Genomic DNA, 21,384 nt, shown 5'->3' on the forward strand with positions numbered 1-21,384 from the left:
TATTCAATTTATGTAGGTACGGAGCTGGACACTGTGATAGCTACCCACAAAACACGACCCAAAGACACTTGAGGTACACATTCGTCAGGAAGGCCTAATACATATTTATTGACTGCTCCTGTATAATCTCCTAGGTCTCTTCTAACTCTAAATCTATAGAAACCTATTTTGAGATAGTTCAAATAAAATAATCTGTAGGGAGTAAAAAATGACTTCTGAAGAGAATTGGAGGATCAAGACTAGTACGACAGAACTCCATAAAAATAAATTGTAATTTTTCCAACAGTCTGTGGCTTACTTCATTGTCAAGCAAAAGAGATTAACTGATTCTCATTCGAGACTTAAAAAAATCGCGGGTCAGAACAGGTTCAGGTGTGGCTCTGGAAAGATGCCACGTTCCTATGGCAACTTCGAATCGCCATTTTAAAGTGTTCTCGCGGCCTCCCGCCCTGACGTCACTTCCGGTATCACCTGTGTGGTTACCGGGAGCCGTAAACAAGGTGTGCAAGCATCCAGAGAGCTGTCGGGATGCAGCAGAGCGGAGCTGCTGGAGGCCGTGGCTGCGCTCTGTTCCCACTGCTGGGCTTTTTGTTCTTCCAGGGTGAGAGCGCCGGCTGGGTCCCCCAACTTCCGGTCGGGGGGTTAGGGAAGATGGTCGGTTTTCCGGTTCCGGTGTGTGGGGGGGTCTCAGGAAAGCCCCCACACCTCTTCTGGCAGTGCAGGAAGTGGGACTGTGTGGGGAGTGTGCTTTCTTCTTGTATTCACCACCCACTTGAGGGCCGTTGGCAGCTTGTCGGTGCTTTCCTGAGCCCTGGGGAGCTCGACCACTTTGCGTGACTGCTTTGTATTCTGGTGATGGCACAACGCGATAGAACCACGGAGGGCGCTGGCTTTGTGGTCCCCCCGTGATATCTTGTGATGAGTTACCAGCGGTTGACTCCGCTGTGGTTTTGTGTGCTGAATTCCCTGATTAGGAAGGGGTAGTTCTAGCGTTCAGGAGTTTGTGTCAGTAATTTGGGGAAAGAAAATCATGACCGTTGGTACTTTTTTGTAGGTGATTGTCAGGGCCTTGGAAGTAAAATGTTTATTTTATATGTCACTGAAAAGATGTGCTGTGATTTCGTTACAGGAGAGACGCATTTTGTTGAGGAAAAAGCAACTGCTGTAGCATATTAATAACATTTTTAAAATTCAGGAAAGCATATAAACTCTTAAAGTTTTTAATCTATTTAACTAATATCATAAGTACAGTATTCACACCATGGCATAGTCTTAGAATTTGGGTAAGTTTTGCTTTCATGCAGTTTTCAAATTGCATAAATTTCAGCCCAACCTAATTACCTTCATTTTAGGGTGCAGTTATGGATTTGTGTGTGTATGTGTGTGTATGTGTGTGTCTTCTCAGGAAATTATGTGTTAATAGAGCTAGGATCAGAGTGAATTGTTAACTTCATAAAATTTCCCTGTGGATAAGTGGGAATTTCTGAAGGGGGCCTTTGATGAAAAGACTTAAGTTGTTCTAAATCTTAGCAGGTAAGGCCAGGAAGTTATTTATTTGATGACTAATATTCATGTTGCCAACACACTCCCTGATCCCTCCCAGCACTCTGTCATCACAAGTGTCCAGTTTTTCAGCTAAATTCTTTTGCAATATAATATTTAGGTTGACCTATCATTCCAAATATTCTGATTTCATCTCTCTATCCCTCTCACAAATATTCAAATATTGTCCTATTGAGAAAAAAAAATTCTAGAAATGATGGGTGGTTTCTTAAACTTGATGTCATTTCACATTGAAAAGCATCCACCAAAGACAGCAGACCAACTAATTCAAACTTAAAAATTTATCTTATGACCCGTATGTACTTGTTTCTTAAACTTAGCATGTTTTCAAGGTTCACCCATTTTTTTTAATGTTAGGCAATAGACTTTGGTTTCATACCAGTGTTTATTTGCTTTTCCTCTTCAAAGATAGCACCCATTAAATGATTAGCTTGTTTGAATTCTCCAAGTTATAAACATGGTCCTGTTATATCAGTTGTCATAGTACATGGAAACAATAGATTAGACAGCCTAGGGTTCTTATACTTATCTCCATTTAAGTGTGCACTTTTATGAACTAAATGTTGACAGATTTGTATTTGGAAAATTGGGTGTACAAAGCTGGGAATTTTGTTTTATATATTTTTCATTCCTTCTGTGTATAAAATTACATATATTTAAATGTGATTTTCTTGTTTTCCTCCCAAATTAAAGAAATTGTTAATTTTTATGAGTATATTCTATTCTACCTGGCAAGAATGTCTTTTTACTCAGGAGAAAAGATGAATAACCCTAAGCACATTAGACCTAGGATGAAAATGTCTAAATGAATGTAACAGTGGATTAGTAATTTTTTTCTTATTTTTTGAATGGGGTAGACAAATGATTTTATATCTGTTGATTGTAAAACACTTTAATTTCAGTATAATATATATAGAGAGAAAATGAACATATGGTAATTGTACAGTTTAATGCATTTTTAGAAACTGAACACACCTGGGTAACCAGCACTGAAATCAGGTTATAGAATGTTACTGGTATTCCAGAAGCCTTCCTTGTACTTCCTTCCAGTCATTATCCTTTCTCTCCCAAGAGGAACCAACATCCTGACATGTAGATTAGTTTAGTTCATCCATGGATCTTGCTTTTCTCTATACATTTAAGACTCACTTATCCAGTGTTTAGATTTAAGCAAAATGACTTTACTTATTGATAACTTTGTGGCAAAATCATGCTCATGAATATGGAATTCAAACATAGTAACAAGAAGTTGGTTGGTAGGTAGATTTATTAATGGTGTACTTACTATAATTCAGTAACCAAATTTTGCTCAGAACTTGTAGTTTTTATGCTTATTTTGCAATAATTTTTGTTTCATAAAAAGGAAACTGTTGGTTTGGCTCGGTTTAATATTACTGGACATCGACAGTGTGCTAGTTTCTGTTTTGATGAGCTCAGGGTCTGTTGGAGAAGACAGACAAGTCAACAGATAATTTTAGAATCTGGTACTAAGAAATGTGGAAGCACAGAAGAGAGGATACAAGGAAGACTTCCTGGATGTGCCACCAAAGTTAAATCTTGAAAGAAGAAGTTAGAGATAGGGAATGAGTAAAATTCCAACATAGAGAGGAACATAAACAAAACATAGAGACATTAAGTAACTTTCCAAGCAAATTTTCTGAAACTTATGCTTTGATTGGGTTAACTTAAATCACATGTGGAGTTTGTATGTGTGTATGTGACATTCAGTGTGCAGAGTTAGCTGGAGGGACATTAATGAGATTCTGACTTATAACTGTAACCCATATATTTCTTATTTACTCTAAACCAGGGTTGGCAAACTTTTGTAAAAGGCTGGAGAATAAATATTTTAGGCTTTGTGGGCCATGTGGTCTCTGTTGCAACTATTTAGTTCTGTTTGAGTAGCACAAAAGCAGCCAGAGACAATATATAAATGAATAAATATGGCTGTGTTCTAATAAAACTTTATTTACAAAGAGACATTGTAGGCTAGATTTGGTTCACAGGCCATAATTTGCTGACCTTTGCCCTACACCAGCCATCCATTGACATTATCTCTTGGCCATCTCAGAGGCACATTAAACTTATCCAAAATCAAGCTCATGTTCTTCCCTGCCATGATTGGTATTTTTTTTTTAAAGATTTTATTTATTTATTCATGAGAGACAGGGAGGGAGAGAGAGAGAGAGAGAGAGAGAGAAGCAGAGGGAGAAGCAGGCTCCCAAGGAGCAGGGAGCCCGATGCGGGACTCGATCCCAGGACCCCGGGATCATGACCTGAGCCGAAGGCAGACGCTTAACCATCTGAGCCACCCAGGCGCCCACCATTGGTATTTTTTAGTCTTTCTTATGTCAGTGAATGGTATTACCAAGTCAGAAACCTGGGAGTCATCCTTATCACCTCTGTTTCCCTAACATTCCACATCCAATCTACCACCAATTCTTGCTGATTTTACTCTGTAAGTACTGTCTTCCTAATTCTTTCCATGTCTCCTACTACCAACTTAGTTAAAGCTTTATTTCTCATTTGACTATTGTAGTAGCCTTCTAAGTTATCTCCTTATATTTACTCGACTCCTCCTAAGTGTCTTCCCTAGAGTGATCTTTTAAAAAATGAAAACTTCATCATGTCTCTTCTCCCTCAGTCCCACATTTAAGTATTTTTCATGGCTTCCCATTACTCTAAGAATAAGGACCCAAATCTCTGAGGTTCTGCATGATCTGCTTCCTGCTTACCTCCTAGCCACATCTTTCTTTTTCTCATGCTTTTTGTGTTGGAGCCATACTGCCTTACTTTTGGTTCCATGGCTGACTGTGCTCCTTCCTGTCACAGGACCCTTGCATATGCTGTGTTTCCTGCCTGGAATACTCTCCCTTTCCTCACCTTGTCACTCTTCCTTCAGAGCTCTACTCAAAAAGTAACTTTTCCAGGGAAGCTTTCATTAACCACTCCCTACTCCTCTACCATAACTGGTGCAGTTCTCATAGTCACTCTCTGTCTTTGCTTAATAGTACTTATCAGATTTTGTAATTATACATTGTTTTTATGATTATTTGATTAATGTGTTGAACTTTTGCTGTATTTTAAGCTCCAAAATAGGGAGTGTATTTATTTTGCTCACATTTAATTCCAGGCTCAGAGGGTGGCACAAAACAGATCCTCAATAACTATATGTTTGAAGAGTGAGTGAATGAATAAGAATATTGTTATGGAAGCCTTGGGATAGAGAAGAATAGAGAAGAGCAGGGAGTCACTGCATCAGAGAGATCCAGTAAAATCAGGATAGAAAAGTACCTATTAGAGTTTTTATCCCTTGGATTTTGTACTTTTAAGACATGATGCCTTTTATCAGAAATGTTAGTTGAATCTGTATTGTACTATAGGGGCCCAGAAGTGAATGAGAATGCCAGGTGTACACTGCTCTTTCACAAAGTTGGCTTAGAAAGGAAAGAGAGGGCAGTAGTTGGTAAATGTAGTTTTGCAGGGTTAAGGAAAGATCATCTTTATTTTGTTTTATTGTTTTTTGTTTGTTTTTAAGGATGGGAGAGACTTATTTGTATTTAGAGGCTGAAGGGGAAGAGAGCCCCTCTGAAAAGGAAGAGTTTGAAGATAGTAGAGAGGGTTTTTCTGCTGAAGCAGGGCTTGGAGGGGAGGGATCCAGGGCAGAACATAAGGGGTTGGCCTTGCATAGGGAAAGGGATACCACACATTTTCAGATTGGAAGTATGGATGGGTGTAGACACAGGAGAGTGCATGGCTGGGCAGTTTGTATAGCCTTACATTTCTTCAAAAAGTAAGAGGAGATATTTTCTTCTGAGAATGAGGGATTTGGAGGTTGCACGGAGGGTGATGAGAATGGCAGGGGTTGGAGGAATCAGAAAGAGGAGCTGACCGAGGCTGGTTAAAGGGTCATCATGCCTCTTTAAGGGCTCAGATGGAATCTATGAATTTCTTATGGTAACTATCTGTACAGTTGGGTGATTTTTCTCCTTCAATGTACACCAGCCACAGGCTAGGAGTGGTCATCTAGGGTTAAGCTTTTCCTGAATGGGTGCACTGGAAAGAGAGGAGTGTAGAGGACTTAAGAATGTTGGAAATACTGTAAAAGAGGAAGAGAGTGGGTGACTGGTGAGCACACTTTGTTCCTATACTAGAATTTTTGGTGACCTGTCCACCTCTTTCTCTCAGTCTCTGTCTGCTCCCTTCCCTCTGAGTTTTTGCCCTCTAGGTGCTTGTGTGTAACAGGGGAAATAGTCTTTACAAATTGAGGGCAATCAACAATACATGTGCTTGAGTAGCATTATGTGCTAACTGTTATGAGAACAGAGAAGAAAGAGCAGTGAACTGCACCAGGGAATTTGGGAAGGCATCGCAGAGGGGGCTGCTATTTGAAACAGGGTTTTGAAGGTGTGTGAGCATTGGGGGGTTGTGGTATGGTAGGAACAGGTAGGATTGGTAGAAATGGGGAGAGCCTTCCAGACAAAGCCATATTCAGGGAGAGGCACAGTGTCATGAAAGTTTAAATTTGGGAAATGGCAGACATTCTGGGCATGGTGAAAGGGATGGGATGAGTAGGTGGGTGGAGTGGCAGAGGTTTGGGTTTGTGGCAGATTGTCTCTATGTGGATTTTATTCTATATCCCAAGAAGGAATTATTGAAGGTTTTTGAATGTTTGTGGTGTTCATTTTAATAATAACAGCTAACATTTATGGAAAGGTTCTTTTTCAGATGCTATGCTAAGCATTTTATGTGTTATCTTATTTAATCTTATTGGATCCTTACAGTGACCCAGTGAAGTAGGTCTTGTCATTCTTCCCATTTACTGAGTAAGGAAATTGAAACTTGAACAGGTTAGGTGACTGTGATTAAAATCTTACATCTAGAAAGTAGCTGGGCTAGAACGCACGTCCAGGTCTATCTAATTCTAAATCCATGCTTTCAAATCTCTCCACTGCACTTGAATTTTAGGATAAAGGAATAGTATGGGGAGAGTGTGGATTATCCATCCATTTCCAGCTTCCAGTTTTTAGAGCTGGATCATGAGTTGTGTGTAGGGTGGGTTGGGAGTGAAGGCTTGGGAGAGAGTAGGGGCTAAAGGATGAAGGCTTTCCAGGCAGGGAAACAGCATTTGCCAAGTCATAGAAGGAACGACAAGTTTAGCATGGCAAAGTCAGATTGGATGGTATGGAGGAAACAGAGGTAAGCTTCATCTTTGGGATCAGATGCTTATTAGAGTGTGAGCTCAGTCTTGGTCTCCTCCTTTTAAGAAGAATGTGAACAGACTAGATTGTCTTGAGAGGAGCAAGAAAAATGATTCAGAGCAGACAGAGGTAAAGGTGTTGATGACTCATAACTGTGTCTGTGATGGGGACGGTTGAGAGAGTGTAGGCAGAACTGAAGAAGTGCACTGAGCACTTACTCTGGGGTAGGCAGGCTTTCCAGTGTTAACACCTGTTTTAACTCATTTATTCCTCACACTGACCTTCTAAAGTAAGTGCTGTTATTATCATTCTCACCAGAGTGAGAAAATGAAGAGTAAAGTAACTTGCTGAGACCACAGAGCCAGCAAGCCATAGTGCTGGGATTTGCATCCTGCCTCGACTAGGGGGACTGTGGGTATGTGGATTGTCTGTGGGTTTGCCCTCTTCTGAATCCTTGCTGCTCTGTGTGCCTTTGGCCTGCCAAAAGAATCAGGGCTTGTTGCAGTGGAGAAGAAAGCAGTAAAAACAAAGTGCTGGTGACTTTCCTAAAAATTGGCTCCCTTCTGGAAGATAAATTTCTACTCAGTGTTTTTTGAAAGGGGATTGGTCAGAAGTGGGAGCTCTTTTTGGGGGAGCTGGAATGCCAAAATTGGATATATGAGCCCATTTTGGCAAGAGTTAAATCTCTAGAGCGTTTAAAAATGATATTTTTATATTTTAGAATGCATTAAATTGTTCTGTTTTCCTCCCCATGATTTACTTTTAATGGATGCAGGATTCATTAACCAGCTTTAAGAAAGGAAAAGATAAAACACGGCTAGATAGAACCTGGGGGCAGTTTTCTAAAATTCTTTGAAAAAATTTCCTCTTCTTATTTCCTGTTCTCATTTTGCTGGTGGTTGAGAAAGTGGTAGCCTCAGGTTATAGCCAGGCTGTACTTGGGGGTAAGTCCCTTAGACCACAGCAGCTGCTATAATTCCTGGGGTGTCAGTGTGTCAGGGGGTACACAGCATTGCCTTTTAGCGGCTGTGGGTGGACCCACTTGTTTGTACTGCATTTAACCACAAGTCTGTATTTGGAAAAATGCTGGTGTGATCAGGTTTTAGATTTTTTTTTAAAGATTTTAATTTATTTATTGAGAGAGAGAGAATGGTAGAGAGAGAGCATGAGAGGGAGGAAGGCCAGAGGGAGAAGCAGACTCCCCGTTGAGCAGGGAGCCCGATGTGGGGCTCGATCCCGGGACTCCAGGATCATGACCTGAGCCAAAGGCAGTCGCTTAACCAACTGAGCCACCCAGGCACCCTAGGTTTTAGATTTTTACCCAAGCATTCATTCTGTGATTTAATATTGTAAAATGACAAAAATACTACCCTTGATTCATGCAGATACCTGCTCCTTGACCTTCTGGGCCTGCCTGAGAAGATACTCATTTATTCCTCTGAGAGCCCAAAAAACGATAGCGTCTCTGTATTGCTCACTCACATCTATCTATCCCACCTAAATGCATACCTTTTAAATGTTTGGGCTTGCTTTGATTAGGTGTTCAAGTCGTCCTTTCCTTGGAGATTAAAGCAGATGCCCACGTCCGGGGTTATGTAGGAGAGAAGATCAAGTTGAAATGCACCTTCAAGTCGACTTCATCTGTCACTGACAAACTCACCATAGACTGGACGTACCGACCCCCCAGCAGCAGTCGTACAGAATCAGTGAGTGTTTCCTATTAAGGAAATGTCTTTGGGTCTAAAGTGGTCAACAGCTCTGGAATCCTTATATTCCAGGTCCCAGGCATACCTCAGGCCTTCTCATCTTAGAGTCAAACATGAGCTTCTATATAAATAGGAGAAGATAAAGGCATTCATTTGGTCACATAGGGCTTTTTTTTTTTTTTTTTTATTCTTCCATATGAGAATCTTGTAAATAAGCTATAGGAAAAAAATTGTCAGAAACTCAGAGGAAATGTGGTTTAAATTTTGTTTCCCCTTTGTTGTTTCCTTCTGCATGTTTTCATAACTTGTTTTCAGATTCAACGTACTAAAAAGAGTACCTCCAGGACTGTTGGGTTGGAAAATTCTATAGGTCCCAATCGTAGACATCTTTTCTCATGAAGTTGCTCGTTTCTGTGGTATGAGGTTGTCTCAACGGGTGCGTCTGTTGGAATATCTGTACTCTGTAGATTTATCTCGGCCTCGTCTCCTAGTGTATAAACATCTGCATTGATTTGTATGGTACCCTTTGAAGGAGCCGGTGGCACCTTGTGTGGACGACAGATGCTGTTGGTGACAGATGGTGTTGCAGTATTAGAAACAATATAGTTTATACACACATATAAAACACATTTATGGTTCATATCCCATTGTGGGTGTCTAATTGAAGATTGCAATGCTATAAAAAGCCCTTTCTCTTTATGCTTCCAGCAATATCCTTAGTTCAGGATAGATGCTATCAAGAATGTGAATGTTGTAGCTGTATGGAAGATTGTATTTTTTGAAAGTATCCTTAATTCTTTTATCCTGTTTCCTTCATTGGAGAACTTTCTCTTTGATTTTAATATATAAGCTTTGAGTTTTGTTTTAGGACCCATTATCGAATGCCACATAGCTAGGAGCCAGCTAGGGGGCTCCAGAGAAGACAGCTAGGCTGTATTCATGGTCGCCTTTTCTTTAGATTTAAAATAGTTCACTTTATTTCGAGTGGTCAGGAAACTATGGCTGGCCTTATTTGACTGCTTCCTTGGCCAAAAGTAGGACAGAGCAAGCAATGGGTGATCTTCTTGGGTCAGAAACCTTAATTGCAAACAGCAGTTCCTGTATGGTGCTGTTTTCTGGGAGGCTGGTCAGAAAGCAAGCTCACGCAAGTTGGAATCAGTGGACCTTTAAAGTCACATTACGTGATTGTCACAGTCCAGGTCAAGTCAGTCAGGATTCTGTCAGGCTAATCAGTCGGCAAGGATTTGGGTATCACCAATTTAACTCGGAACTTACAGGTTGTATTTATCTTGAAGGTACACAGCAGGCCTTGTTTGGTCAGTAAGGAGTTTGAAACCCTTTTATATAGATGCTGATAACCAGTGGTAGGCATTCTTTACCTCCCTCTTTGTGTGTGTGTGCGTGTGTGTGTGTGTTTAAAAGATTTTATTTTTAAGTAGTCTCTACACCCAGCGTGGGGCTTGAACTCACAATCCTGAGATCAAGAGTTGCTGCTCCTCTGACAGAGCCAGGCAGGCGCCCCTTACCTCTCTCTTTGGAACACTCATCACACATGTTATTATTTCTTAATGTCTGTATTTCCCATTAGGCTGTAAAATCTGTGAGAGCAGGGACTGTGCCTGTTTGGCTCCCACTATGTCCTTTTGCTTAACACAGTGCCTAGCACATAGTTAGGTGAGCCCTAAGTATTTGTTGAATGAATGCATGAACAAATGAACTGATAAGTAATTCAACATCTTCTCTGGGAAGTTGCTCCTCAAAATTGGGCAATTTAGTGGTTGTAAATGGGGAGGTACCAAGTCTTGAAAGAAAGAAAGGAAAGAAAGAGGAAAGAGGAAAGAAAGCCTTGAACCCTGCATAAGAGAGAAAGATCATGTTGTCTTGTAGTACCTGCCTGGCCTACCACCAGACATAATGAGGTGCTTTTGGTGACAAAGTGTCTGATCATCAATCTGAAGTAGCACCGTTTTAATTCAATTTCATTCACTGAGTCCTGATCATGCATTTGGCTTGGGGTTTTTATTGATAGCCAAGATAGATAGATAACTCAAGAGAGGCTTGATTATATTATACCTACTTTTACTTATTTTGAGATTAAGCAAAAGCTTCCCCTGCCCACTTACTACCTGTGTGCCTTTGAGTAACTCACTTAGTTTTTGGCCTTGTTTCCCTTTCTATAAATTTGGAATAATCATACCTGCCCCATGTATCGTTCGGTGTTGTTATGTGGCTCAACTGAGTAAACCTGTGGGAATCATTTGCAAACCAGAAAGGACTACACAAATAACAGATGCTACTTTAGAATAGGGTTTCTTAGCTTTGGCACTGTTGACATTTTGAGCTGGAGAATTCTTTGTTGTGAGGGGTCTATCTTTGCACTGTAGGATTTTTATCGGTATCCCTGACCTCTACCCACTAGATGCCAGTAGCACTCTCCCCAAACTGTGATAACCAGAACTGTCTCCAGATATTGCCAGATGTCTCCTGGAGGCCCACATTTCCCCCAGTTGAGAACTACTGCTTTAGGACTTCAGGGAGAATTTAGAAGATCTTCAGGAGTTAGGATCCTAGGGCTCTTAGGTCAGGCCTTTTCCTGATAAGTTGTATTAACTTGTCTTTTAACCTATAGGAAGGAGGTGAACAAAACATTTAAAAAAAAAAAAAAGTCCGACTGAGAAAACCCATTATGCATTTGTATTTTATTTTGGACTTACTTAGTTTTACATTTTCATTGCATTTTGCAAATTAACTTCTTTTTTTGTTTGTTTGTTATGGTGTTGCTTTTTTAGATTTTTCATTATCAGTCCTTCCAGTACCCAACCACAGCAGGTACATTTCAGGATCGAATTTCCTGGGTTGGAGATGTATACAAAGGGGATGCGTCTATAAGCATAAGCAGCCCTACCCTAAAGGACAATGGGACATTCAGCTGTGCTGTGAAGAATCCCCCAGATGTGCACCATAATATTCCTGTGACGGAGCTAACAGTCACAGAAAGGGGTAAGCCAACTGCCACCAACCTTCTTCTGCCGGGCTCTGTGACTACCGCGCTACTTACCAGAGATCAGGGACAAGCACAGCTACTTGTCTTTGAAAGCCAGTCAGTCAATGGAACATTTGGCCATCCTGAATTGACTATTAGGATGAATTTCTTAATCTTGATTTTGCAAACTGAAGTTGTTATTCAAATGTTGTTATAGTTTCCCTGTTATCCATTTTTTATTTTAACTTCAGGTGTCCAGAGGTCTTGTGGAACGCATGGCAGACCCCTAAGTAAATGGAGCCTTGTTATCTGTGTGAAATAGAAGTCATTTGATTTCCTCAGTCTGTTCATACCCTCAGTTGTGAGGCCATTTTCTTGCCCGTGTGTTGAAAGGGTGCCCCTTTTAATGATGGGAGGCAGCACATTTCTTTTATGTTACAAAAGGCAGCAGTTTCCTTTTAGCATGAAAGTGCAGGAAAGTAGGTTAAGGACTGACCTTTTTTCCTACATTATTCTCGGTCAATCTAATTCTCAGTTGGATTTGAACCAAAGATGTAGAGATACAGAACTGCATTATGGTTCGTTATAGATGCCTTATCATCTCCTAGGTCTTTCTCAAGTCTGTCTTTTTCTCCCTCTTTCTTTCTCCCTTTCTTTCCCTTCCTCCTCCAGTTCTTTTTTTCTTCTTTTTTTAAGAGGATAACTCAAGGTTTCAAAGATACAGGCATGTGCATGCTGCAGGCTGAGTAGAAAGTAGTATAGTTTTTTTGGAAGAAAGTTTGGTCGTATTAGGTGCCTTAAAAGTGTATGCCCTTCGATCCAGGAATCCCATTTTAAATTTTATCTTAAAGAAATAGAGCAAATATGAGGATTTATGTACAAGGATGATCATCATAATGTAACTTACAGATTCAAGGAAATGGAAACAGCTTGAGTGTCCAGTAAATTACTCAGTATGGTAGAATACTGTGCAGCCAAGTAACACTTGGAAGGAGTTTTTAATGATGTGGGAAAAATTTATCATATATTACATAAAAAAAGGAACTTAGAAATAGTCCATAAACATATGATCCATACTTCTTTTTTTTTTTAAAGATTTTATTTATTTATTTATTTGAGAGAGCGAGAATGAGAGAGAGAGCACATGAGAGAGGGAAGGGTCAGAGGGAGAAGCAGACTCCCTGCTGAGCAGGGAGCCCGATGTGGGACTCGATCCCGGGACTCCAGGATCATGACCTAAGGCAGTCGCTTAACCGACTGAGCCACCCAGGCTCCCCGATCCATACTTCTAAAGCTAGGCACTGTCCTCCCTATCTGCAGACCCATACCCACATACTCCTAGAAAGAACACCGAATGGGTAGATACCAACGTGTCAGTCCTATGTAGGGGGATTACGGGTGCATTCTTGTTCTTTGTACTTTCATGTACTCTCTACCTCTTCTACAACGAATTCTTGTTGTAATCAGAAGAAATACAAGAGCAAAAGTACAATCTAGCTCAGCCAAAGAAGGCCCTTTTGCACGTCCCTCCCTCTCACCTTCCCTTTTTCCTCCTCTAGGTTTTGGCACCATGTTCTCCTCGGTGGCGCTCCTCTCCATCCTTGTCTTCCTGCCCTCAGCCGTGGTGGTGGTTCTGCTGCTGGTGAGGATGGTGAGGAAGTCTGAGGGGCTGCAGAAGATGAGCAAGTCTGGCTATAAGAAGTCGTCTATTGAGGTTTCAGATGAGTAAGTTCAGCTGGAACCCCAAGCACTTAGCCCCTTTCCTCTTCAGAGCCCTGCTTGGTGGTTAGTCCCCAGAGGCCTGAATCTACCCCTTTCCTTTTTCCCAGGCCAAGTTTCGTTCTGCCGAGGAGTACTAGAAGGAAGGTTGGGGGCGAACCTAGTGGATATTAATTTGGGGAGAGAGATGGAGGGGTGAATGTAGGGTCCTTGTCTCTGCTTTGGAAATCAGATTGTACTATCTATGGTTCTGCATATAAATTCTAAAGTGGTGGGGCGCCTGTGTGGCTCAGGCGGTTTAGTGTCCGACTCTTTTTTTTTTTTTTTAAGATTTTATTTATTTATTTGACAGAGAGACAGCGAGAGCAGGAACACAAGCAGGGGGAGTGGGGAGAGGGAGAAGCAGGCTTCCTGCTGAGGAGGGAGCCCGACGTGGGACTCGATCCCAGGATCCTGGGATCATGACCTGAGCCGAAGGCAGATGTTTAACGACTGAGCCACCCAGGCGCCCTAGTGTCCGACTCTTGACTTTGGCTCAGGTCATGATCTCAGGGTTGTGAGATCAAGCCCTGTATCAGGCTCCATGCTGGACGTGAAGTCTGCTTAAGATTCTCTGTCTCCCTCTCTCCCTCCCCTCTCTCTTTCTCCCCCTCTCTAAGTAAATAAATAAAAATTCTGGAGTGGATATCACATTCTTCCAAAATTAACAGGAATTTCCAACAAGTCAGTTATTTTTCTCTTCTCGTTTTGGCACCAAGCTGATGTGTCCCAACAGAAAATGCCTAAGCAATGAGGAAGGCTTTAAGAACAGTCTTGGACAGCAAAACCAATTTAAATAACCAAGATCTGTTCTTGGTCAGCACATGCTCTGAGGGCCTAATTGGATTGTGATTGTCAAAGGCATTTATGAAACATCATGTTGGCAGTGAGCAGGCATGGTCCAGTACTTTCCCTAGGAATAAATCTACTAAAAACAGGTGACAAAAGTCTGCATAAAACCCATTTTGATTCTCCATTGTCTTCTTGGGAGGGAAGTCTTCCCTGGGAAGGGTCTAAAATTTTCTTTTTCTGTGCATGTGTGCACATGTGTATTTGTGCATGCACATTTGCTTCATGGGAGAGAGAGTGCCCTTTATAGGAATCTTTGTCCCCCTCAAAAGATCAAGGGCTCTTGGTAGAAATACTAAGATGTCTATTTCTAAGCATGATCTAACAAGATTCCTTATGCTCCAACCTTCAGGCCCGTTGTTCCCTGACATTTCATCTTGTTCACTTCACGTGCCAGATACACAGCTTATTTTCTTCTCTAAATAAGCTACACTCACTCAGGTCTTCCTCTTTCTCCCCCCACATGCTTTTCTCTCCCTGGGAATCCTCTCCTTCCCTCCCTTGTTTGCCTGGAAAACTCTTCCTGATCCTCCAAGACCCAGCTGAAGTGTTCCATCTCTGGAGTCTCCCTGAGTCCTCCCCAGAGAACAGGTCACTCCCTCCTCTTTGCTGCCCTAGCAGTTTGACCTTAAGCTTATTAAAACACTTTATTACATTGTGTCATAATGTACTTGTTAGGTTGCAACAGGTTTCTCACACCCATGAGGCTGTGAGCTCTTCAAGGGGCAGTGTGGTGCTCAGTACATTTCTAAGTGAATGATTGGGACCAGCTCCTGTTTACTGGGCACTTGCTTTGCGTCAGGCACTGTGGTACGTGGTTTACATGTGGTTATTTTTTATCCCAGCGCTTAAGTAACCTGCCTGCTCACCCTTCTAGTAAGTGGCCGAACTGGGATTTAAAAACGAGACCTGGGGCGCCTGGGTGGCTCAGTTGGTTGGGCGACTGCCTTCGGCTCAGGTCGTGATCCTGGAGTCCCGGGATCGAGTCCCACATCGGGCTCCCTGCTCGGCGGGGAGCCTGCTTCTCCCTCTGACCCTCTTCCCTCTGATGTGCTCGCTCTCTCTCTCAAATAAATAAATAAAATCTTTAAAAAAAAATAAAAACGAGACCTGTCTGACTTCAGCAGCTGTGCTCCTAGGTGCTCTGCTGTGCTGAGGACAGTAATTGTTCAGATTTGCTTTGTCCTTTTTCTCCAGGACGGACCAAGAGGAGGGGCATGACTGCATGGCGAGGCTTTGTGTTCGTTGTGCGGAGTGCCTGGTAAGCTCATGCCATTTCTCTGTTCACTGTTCATGTTCCATTTTCCTGCGTACTTAAGGGGATCCTTTGCCCTCAGAGGCAGCAGAGGATATGCAGATAAGGCCCAAAGCAAGGTATGAATCAAGGTCTTCCCCCAAAGCATTTTGGTCTCAGGGGACTGATTCTAACCATTATTTTGTTTTCTGTCTGATAGGCATAGAGTGGTGTCCTTAGGTTCGGGAAGGTTAGGGAAGTCTCTGCCTACTGACAGAGAGCATCCTGAAAGAGGAGGGGCCTGTGCCACCAAGGTCATACTAGGAGACTTTGGCTGGTTGGACTCAGAATTCTGAATTGAACTTTCCTGCTGTGCCTCAGTTTCCCCCCCCCCGAGGGAATTAGAGTGATATAACCTTCTAGGTGACTTGTGGCTTTATCAGTAAGAAATACCCATGTTGGAGGGGCGCCTGGGTGGCTCAGCTGATGAAGTGTCCGACTCTTGATCTCAGCTCAGGTCTTGATCTCAGGGTTGTGAGTTCAAGCCATGTATTGGGCTCCATACTGGGTGTGGAGCCTACTTAAAAAAAAGGAAGAAGGAAAAAAAAATACCCACGTTGGAAGGCCTGAGTGTTGATTTAAATTTCAAAAGGCTGTCATCCCTCTGTTTTTTAAACTCTGGCTATGATTGGTAGGCTTGTGTGGCTGTCCCAGCATCCTAGGAGGAGAGACTCTCTGATGTGGTACAGTTGGAAACAGGTCAAAAGCAACTTACGATCTAATATGAAACATACCTGTCATTGCAGGGTTTAAACTTGAGTTCTCTTTGTACTCACTGCCAAGCTCAGCACTTGGCCAGATGACTGTAGCCCCAACTGTTCACTGCAGTGTTCTTTGTTTCTCTCTCTCACAAACGGGAGTGTGATAGCTAAGTTGAGGGGAAGGTTGAAGAGGATCTAACAATAACCCTTCAGGGTTTGAATACTCCGATAACACAAAATAAGTGAGTGTCCATGACTATCATCATCCACATTTCAGATATTAATTCACTCAGCAGTTATTTACTGAGTATCTGACATGTGCCAGATGGATTCTGGGTACTTAGGAAACACAAGTGAACTTGTGACAAAAATCTCTGCCCTCCGATAACTTCCATTCTTTTCCGTATGTAGAAAACTCTCATTCTTCAAGACGCAACTGAAATGTCACTTTCTCTTAAAATGGTTATTATTGGTTATTAAACAATAACTAACTAAATCTTTTGAAAATAAGCAAAACATGGAGTATACCAGATGGTACTTAATGCAGTAAAGAAAAACAAAATAGGGAAAGAAAATGGGATGGCTGGATAGGGGGTGTGATATTAAATACCTCGCTGAAATGATATTTGAGCAAACACCTAAAAGAAGTAGGTAGGAAGCCATATAGCTGTTGTGGAGGAATGTTCTGGACAGAGGAGATGGTAGGTGCAGCAACTCTGTGGAGGGGCCATGTTTGGCGTGTTCTTGGGACAGCAGGGAGACCAATGTGGCAGGAATGAAGTGAGCAAGGTGAAGAATAGCATTTGTTGACATCAGAGAGACAATGCCATATCTTATGAACATAATAAGTGAATGGAATGAACTGGGCTTTTATTCGTTTTAAAGATTTTATTTATTTATTTGACACAGAGAGAGACACAGCGAGAGAGGGAACGCAAGCAGGGGGAGAGGGAGGGGGAGAAGCAGGCTTCCCGCCGAGCAGGGAGCCCGATGCGGGGCTCAATCCCAGGACCCTGGGACCGTGACCTGAGCCGAAGGCAGATCGCTTAACGATTGAGCCACTCAGGCGCCCTGGGCTTTTATTCTTTTTTTTTTTTTTTTAAGATTTTATTTATTTATTTGAGAGAGAGAGAGAGAATGAGAGACAGAGAGCACAAGAGGGAAGAGGGTCAGAGGGAGAAGCAGACTCCCCGCTGAGCAGGGAGCCCGATATGGGACTCGATCCCTGGACTCCAGGATCATGACCTGAGCCGAAGGCAGTCGCCCAACCAACTGAGCCACCCAGGCGCCCCTTTGGGCTTTTATTCTTAATGAAATGGGATGCACTGGAGGTTTCTGAGAAGAGAAGCACTATGTATTTCCAAAGGCTCACTCTGGCTTCTGTGTTGAGAATAGGTGGTACCGTGGTCAAGGGGCCATGACGGTCATAGAGCCCAATAAGGAGACCTTAGCAATAATGCAGGTGAGAGGGGATGGTACTGGTTTGAACCAGAGTGGTAGGAAGTTGTTGTATTCTGATTATAGTTTGAAGGTAAAGCCAGAGGGATTTATGGATGGGTTTCCTGTATCTGTGAAAGAATGAGAGGAATCAGGGATAATTCCATGGTTCTTGACTTGAGCAACTGATAGAATAGGTAGAGTAGATGTAGACTAGAGCCCTGGAGTTCTCCAAGGTTGATCAGTTGGGAAGAGGAAGGGGAATTGGTAAAGGAGGCTGAGAAGGAACATCCAGTGAGGTAGCAGAAAACCGGGAGTATTTGTTATCCTGGGAACCGAGTGAAGAATGTGTTTCAAGGTAAAGAAGGTGATTAACTGTGTCGGTTGCTGCTGAGTCAGGTCAAGTAAAATGAGAACTGAGAATTGATTATTGGCTGATCTGGTGATGTGGAGGTCATTGGTGACCTTGGCAAAAGCAGCTTCAGGAGAATAGAGGGGAAGAAAGCCCGATGCGGGTAAGGTTGAGAAAGAACGCAGAGAAGCGATGGTGACAGTGGGTGTAAACAGCTCTTGCAAGGAGTTTTGCTGTGAAGAGATGCAGAAAAATCGGGTGATAGGGTAGGAGGGAGATGTGTGTCAAGAGTTACTTTCTGTTTAAGGTGGGAGAAATTATAGCACATTTGTATGCTGATGGAAATGATTCAGTAGGAAAGGAAAAAATGATGCTGCGGTGTGTGTGTGTGTGGCTGGAGTAGCTCTAGAATGTGATGCACAACGGGGATGCTGACCTTAGAGAAAGGCAGGGAGAGAGAGAATCCATAAGAAGTGTAAGGAAGGCCACGCAGATGGGCCCAGATGCAGGTGAGTGTGTAAATATGGTGACGGGAGCTCCCGGAAGTTCCCTGCTGATGACTCTTTTCCCCATGTCGGGAGAAAGCAAGGTCGTCCGCTGAGAACAAAGTGAGGAGGACGTGCTGGAGGTTTGAGGAAAGAGGGAAAGGTAGTCATCCAGGAGAATAGGAGAACGATGGGCCAGAGAAATGTGTTGTGCCAGGTAGTACTAATGGGCCACTTGAGGTTAGAAGTAATGAATACAAGTTTAAATAATAAAAGTAAGAATAATGGTAACAGTAGCTAATCTTTTTTTTTTTTTTAAGATTTTATTTTTTTGACACAGAGAGAGAGAGAACAAGTAGGCAGAGGGAGAGGGAGAAGCAGGCTCCCTGCCGAGCAGGGAGCCTAATGCGGGACTCGATCCCAGGACCCTGGGACCACGACCTGAGCCGAAGGCAGCTGCTTAACCAGCTGAGCCACCCAGGCGCCCAACAGTAGCTAATCTTGAATGAGTGCTTGCACAGTGCTAAGCACAATGCGAAGTGACTTCCATACACGGTCTCATTCAGTTCTTGTCGCCTTTCTATGACGTGTCCGTATTTTTACTACCCCTACCCCCCCCATTTTACAGATAAGGAAACTGAGGCCTAGAGTCATTTAATAACTTTGCTCAAGGTCACACAGCCAGCAAGGGGTGAAGCTGGCATTGGAACTCAGAGAAATCGAGAAACCCAGACTCCCAGCTACAGTCCTCATGCTCTTCTGCAGACAGGCATCTTTTCATGTGTGCTGAGGTTTTAAAAAATATCCACCATGGAAAAGGGAACCATTAGGGTTTCAAAGCAGAAATTAGTCCAAAGGACAGCAAATATATCGAGGGCCTTGGAGGCTTCATGGGAACCTAGATGCGCTGAGTCAGTGCTATTTCATTGTTAATGTCACCTCGTGCTGAGTTCCGTTGAGGGGTCCTTGCACAACCTCTTTGTCTAAACTCTGACAGTGGCCATGTATCTACACCACAACTGCTGTTTTTTCCCACCAGGACTCAGACTATGAAGAGGCATATTGATGAAAGTCTTCATGATATAAGAAGAGTCACCTGCTAGCAGAACAAGTCCCGTTCCCCTGGCAGCTAAAGCCTCTCAGAAGCGGAGCTGGCTTGGATGGCAGTGCTGGAGGATTCTGGAAGTCATCAGGAGAGACTTCAGGAACCATTTATTTATTGAAGAAATGTTCTTTTTATATTTATAAACTGTTTAAGAGATCTCAGAAGAAACTCATAGCTACCCCTTTTAATAACTTATGCTCTACTTGAATGAAGGAGTTCTCTTCCTGAATTGAAAGATACTTTTTGTTTCCCCTGTGTTCTTGAATGTATTACATGTTTTCTTCCAGTTACTTGAGGGTAATCCTAAATGTTGGCCACACCATGGATGCCAAAATATCTTTAAAAAATGAAATGGAGCTCGTAGCTTCCTGATGTGCTACAAGACGAAATGTTTGTTGGGGATAAGTATCCTTTGTTATTTGCTCCATGAATGTTTTCAGCTGTGAATCAGCAAAGAGCATATACTCCTTGGTTTCATGACACCATCACTTGTGTTTGGGTGACTTGGAACCCTAATTTCCATAGAGTTGGCAGGACCAGGAGTCCATAGTTTGCTTTGACTGAGTTTTTAAAGTATTAAAATGTCATCAATTTATGATTAAGGAAGGGAATGGCGACCTAAAGGGATCGCTTTCTTTTGTCTTGCTAGGTGCAGTTTGTTACCTTACTCTCTTATGGCTGACTGATGAGTGGTTTCCTTCTTGATGTCCCAGATCAGAGGCAAGATAACTCTTTGTAAGGTTTTTAGTGGGGAATGTAGAGAATATTTTCTCAGTTATTTGCAATATTTTTTTTTAACAAATGCCATTCCGGAGTTCAAATGTTGGATTGGCTTTAATGAGGCTTTTATTTATAGGAAATAATCTTTTTGACCTGAGTCATTCCTCAGAACTTTTTTGTGTTCTAAAATGTGCCAAATATGAGTGAGCTAAGGTATTTACAAACAGTTTTTGCATAATATTTGACATAAGGAAGTGAGATGGTACATAACCTTTACTTCTCGTTTCTGTTCTCTGATACCTTATATCGACTTCCTCCATTTTCCCGCAGCAAACGATTTCCAATTTTAATTTACATGGGATTTTCTATAAGCCATTAAGAAATATGCAAGACATGTCCAGAAGATCACAGTGTAGTCCTCTGTAAAACAGCAGCAGAGTTTACTTCTCAATTATGAGAGACAAAAATTTTCCCCTCCTCCCATTGCTGTTTTTTTCAACAGGAGAGTCCATGATTCTTCACTAGGTGACTCAGGAGGCTTCCATATTACAGCAAATACACCGTACACATTATACAAAAAAAAAAAATCACTTCCCCAGGATTTATTTGAGTATATGTGCTGCCGAAGCCAGCACACCCCAGGATTTATTTTTAAAAATTTGGGTTATTAGTGCTGGAAGTCATCAGTAAAAACTTGAAGAAATATGACATAGGTTTGGCCTGGCCCTTTTGTCAATCTAGTCCATACATAAGAGAGTCTGGTTAGTTAATTAGAAATTATGCTTTTTGTCCGGTCACGTAAGGAAGTGGAAGAGGAAAAGGCACATTGACAGTTTATTTCTAGTGGTTAAGCCTCAGAGTCTTGAGCTACTTGGGCTTATCTGGGGCCAGGCTAGTGAGACAGTCTGACACCTCAGCTGGGAGGGGAAAACATGTTTGAGCAATGAGAGTTAATACTCTGGGCTCTAGGAGATTTGAAGATAGAGATCTAATTGTGAGGCCGACTTGTGGGTCCTCATGTCTCTGAGAAAGAGATGATGCTACAGGAACCCAGCTAAAACCACATTTCCTGGATCGAGGAACTGGTTTTATCTCGGTTTTCTTGTAATTTCCTTTCAGGCATGTTGTGAGGATTAATCCAGGCTAGTATGTTTGTCCCTTTAGGTAGATGGTGCTGTGTGGATACTTGGTTGTTGTTATTTTGTAGCCTTGATCATGATTTGAACAAGT

The 21,384-nt window shown here is 42.2% G+C and overlaps 1 protein-coding gene across 1 annotated transcript; it reads left to right on the forward strand.

Moving 5' to 3' along the window:
- The first annotated feature begins 474 nt into the window (after positions 1-474).
- Positions 475-20,862, forward strand: MPZL3 (myelin protein zero like 3). Its single transcript, XM_028105857.2, has 6 exons — positions 475-601; positions 8,304-8,470; positions 11,260-11,470; positions 13,013-13,178; positions 15,258-15,321; positions 19,369-20,862. The coding sequence occupies exons 1-6, from the start codon at positions 529-531 to the stop codon at positions 19,393-19,395; spliced, it is 708 nt and encodes a 235-aa protein (XP_027961658.1). The 5' UTR covers positions 475-528; the 3' UTR covers positions 19,396-20,862.
- Positions 20,863-21,384: the final 522 nt, after the last annotated feature.

The sequence above is a fragment of the Eumetopias jubatus genome, unplaced genomic scaffold (assembly GCF_037043125.1).
Source record: "Eumetopias jubatus isolate StellerSeaLion01/CBP00866 unplaced genomic scaffold, mEumJub1_p1.0 scaffold_13, whole genome shotgun sequence".
Classification (NCBI taxonomy): Eukaryota; Metazoa; Chordata; class Mammalia; order Carnivora; family Otariidae; genus Eumetopias; species Eumetopias jubatus.